The 3,093-nt window shown below is 41.2% G+C and overlaps 1 protein-coding gene across 1 annotated transcript in view; it reads left to right on the forward strand.

Moving 5' to 3' along the window:
• The window catches only part of EGF (epidermal growth factor), a 59,323-nt gene that overhangs the window by 27,625 nt on the left and 28,605 nt on the right, over nucleotides 1-3,093 (forward strand). The window contains exons 10-11 of the mRNA XM_017736736.1: nucleotides 552-677; nucleotides 1,644-1,780. Of these exons, the coding sequence (XP_017592225.1) occupies nucleotides 552-677; nucleotides 1,644-1,780 (263 nt within the window). The remainder of the gene's footprint in view (nucleotides 1-551; nucleotides 678-1,643; nucleotides 1,781-3,093) is intronic.

Genomic DNA, 3,093 nt, shown 5'->3' on the forward strand with positions numbered 1-3,093 from the left:
TTCCCTTTTAATCCCTTTCATATTTTGGACTGTACTTTATGCATAGATTCAGTCATTATTTCTGTTTTGCTATCTCATGTTGCTATTTAGAATATAACAGAAAGAATAACAAAAGAATGGTTTCTTTTTACATGAAATCTTGGTTTGTTTTATTAGAAAGTATCAATTTGCCATCCCAGGCTAACTAATTTCTGGGGAGAGCATTGCATAAATATGCTGTTTCTTTGCATGGAGTGCGAAGTCTGATAAAATTTATTACTCTGTTGTAGATGGGATGAGATTTGTATGGGAGAAGAGTTCTCTGAAACATGTGGAAGACACTCTATGTATCCCACCCTCCTATCTCCCATCTTGTGTTGTAAATTTTCAGGAAAACTCTGAAACAAATTACTACTAACTTGTTTTCACTTCACTAGCTCTAGCAGTCGCTGAGATGATTTGCACTGTAGAAATCCTGAGCAGAGTGAATCATTCTCTTATACCTCTGATTTTGTTGTATTTCATTTTTTTTTAGAACGGCACAGTAAAATTTTACAAATGCTCTGTTTAAGGTTGTACATCTCCAGATAATGGTGGCTGCAGTCAGATATGCTCTTCTTTAAGCCCATCCTCCTGGGAGTGTGCTTGTTTTCCTGGATATAAGCTTCAGCGAGACAGAAAGCACTGCACTGCTATAGGTCAGTGTCTTGGTATGCCTGCATATTTCTGCCAATAAAAGCAAAACCTTTATTGAGTCCTTTAAGGTGGATGACACAACTGGGATCCCTTTTTGCACTGATTTCAGGTTACTTTGTGAAACTTGGGAAGTATTAGTTGTTAGGAGAGAGAACCTATTTTGGGAATAAACCAGAACAAGCACCAATATATGGTTGAGTCTCCTTCACAGAAAGCTCAGTTTTTGATCCCTCTTCAACATTTCACTCTGGGCTCCCATACTGTGGAGGTCTGTCCTGCAGTATGCAGGCTTTTGTGCCTTCATATATATGTGGGCATAGTTTCTGCGCAGTGTTGCAGACCTGGGGCTGAGGTGTCTATGTTTGGAGAGCAGAGTAGGAAATAGTCTGTTGAAGGACTTTCCATACAGGGATATTTCTCCCCCAGTGGCCCCAGGAAGCTGAGGTGTTTGATGTGCATGTTTGGATTCCAGACCCTTCTGTTCCTTCTGAGAAAAGGGCAGACCCTGGTGATCCGCAAGGTATAAGCAGTTGCCAAAGAGAGAGGAGGAAAGAGAAGATTTTGATTTGTACCTGAAATAAGGGGAAAGCTATATTCTTTTTGGAGGACAGTATTTTTCTTGCTTTTACTACACAAGGCTTCTCCATATGCAAAACTCAAGTGAAAAGTCAAGTTCATGTGAAATGTAGAGAGATTATTGCCTTGAGACTAAGGCACTCAGTGTGAAATGCGGCAGGACTAGTGACTGCTTTTGTCAGAAATGTTGAGTCTGATGCTGTAAACTTGTATTCACATTTATCTTTAATTTCCTGAGGCAAGTGGAATATAGGAAAATTGCCATAATATCTTTGTGTTCCTCATTTTATCTTTTCCTATTACTTATTTACAATGCTAGTTAGGTAATAATGCAAGTTGGAGATCACTTTGAACTTAGTGCAATAAACATACTGGCAAATTTTCATCAACAGGTCCTAAGCCATTTTTGTTATTTGCAAATGGCCAAGATATCCGTCAGATCAGTTTTGATGGGACAGATTATACAAGTTTACTTGACTGGCAGATGGGAGTAGTCTTAGCACTGGACTCTGACCCAGTGGAAAATAAGGTAAGGCATTGAAAATGAGAGAATTCAGGAGTGTTTCAAGGCCAAAAGGATTGAGCTTTCATGTGCCTTAACCTTTCCTCTCTCAGTGATCTGGATTACACGTTATGCTGCTTGTTGTTCTGTTGCCTGTCTAGGAGCACAACTGATACAGGCTGCCGAACAGTAGCTGAGGAGTTTCATTCTTCAATTACTTATTTTTTGTACATTGAAAATAATTCACAGAGAATTTGGATTTCTAAACTCACTTCAGGCATGATTTCAATCTCAAAGAATTTTTGTGTGGCTCCATTAAGTTTTCTCCATTAAGACTGCAGTATTTTCTGGAAATATATTGTGGGTTTTTTTCATTGTGTAGTGGTATGAGCAAAGGTATCTTTTCTTCTGTACAGCTAAATCTGTATGATCCCTACTAAATGTAGTAGTAACGGTAACAAGAATTATTTCCCATGTTCTTATATTATTGAGCAAAATTGCTGAAAGCTCACAGAGTTTATTGCTCTTCCAGAATGTCTTCCTCACGTTCGAGATAGTGCTGTTGGAAACAGGAGTCTTCTCTGTGTAAAGAGCTGTTTGTCTGTCTGGCCACATCCTAATGTCCTACGCCTTGTCTGCCGAGTTAGGAAGAATAGGAGTTCAGCTGTGCTTTGCTAAACCTTCTGTTGCAGATAGTTGTATTTTCCCATGGAGAGACTTATTTACACTGTAGAAGTGTTGCAAAGGAATCCTGGATGGTACAGTGAAAGCTGATGAGGAGCTCGGTTAAATTGTTGGAAGCATCTCAAGGCCCAGATGGACACAGCCAAACAAATGTGAATGTTACCAGATCTGCATTTACAGGAGGAGCACTTCAGGCGCTTCTGGAACATTGCCACCTGCTCCTGAAATAGGGCCCTGCTGGAGAGGTAGCAGTTGTCCTGGGCTGTGCCAAGTGTAGATGAGCTGTGCCAGGGACTCTGGTGTGCTCTCGGGATCCCCTCCTGTTGTGTTAGGGTGGGCAGTACATAGGTGAGGGGACATGCAGGGGCCATCCAGGCTGCGGGAGTCCGGTCTTGTCAGCACGGAGCTGAGTGGCAAGGCAGCACCCATTTGTGTTCCCAGGATATTGAATTAGCTGGTCTAAGCTAGAGGCTCCCTCCTGTTTTGTTTGACCTCATGGTTAGCATCAAAGCAAGTTATTTGTTTTGCTGTTACCATTTCCAGAGAAAGCCTCAGCATTGCTTTTCACGTGGGTCTGCCATACAGTGTTTGGCTCCCTCTGGTACTGAATACAAGACAAAATTTACACGTCCTTGGAAAATGCAAACCTACTTTCC

Source organism: Corvus brachyrhynchos, unplaced genomic scaffold (genome assembly GCF_000691975.1).
Source record: "Corvus brachyrhynchos isolate BGI_N302 unplaced genomic scaffold, ASM69197v1 scaffold175, whole genome shotgun sequence".
Taxonomy (NCBI): Eukaryota; Metazoa; Chordata; class Aves; order Passeriformes; family Corvidae; genus Corvus; species Corvus brachyrhynchos.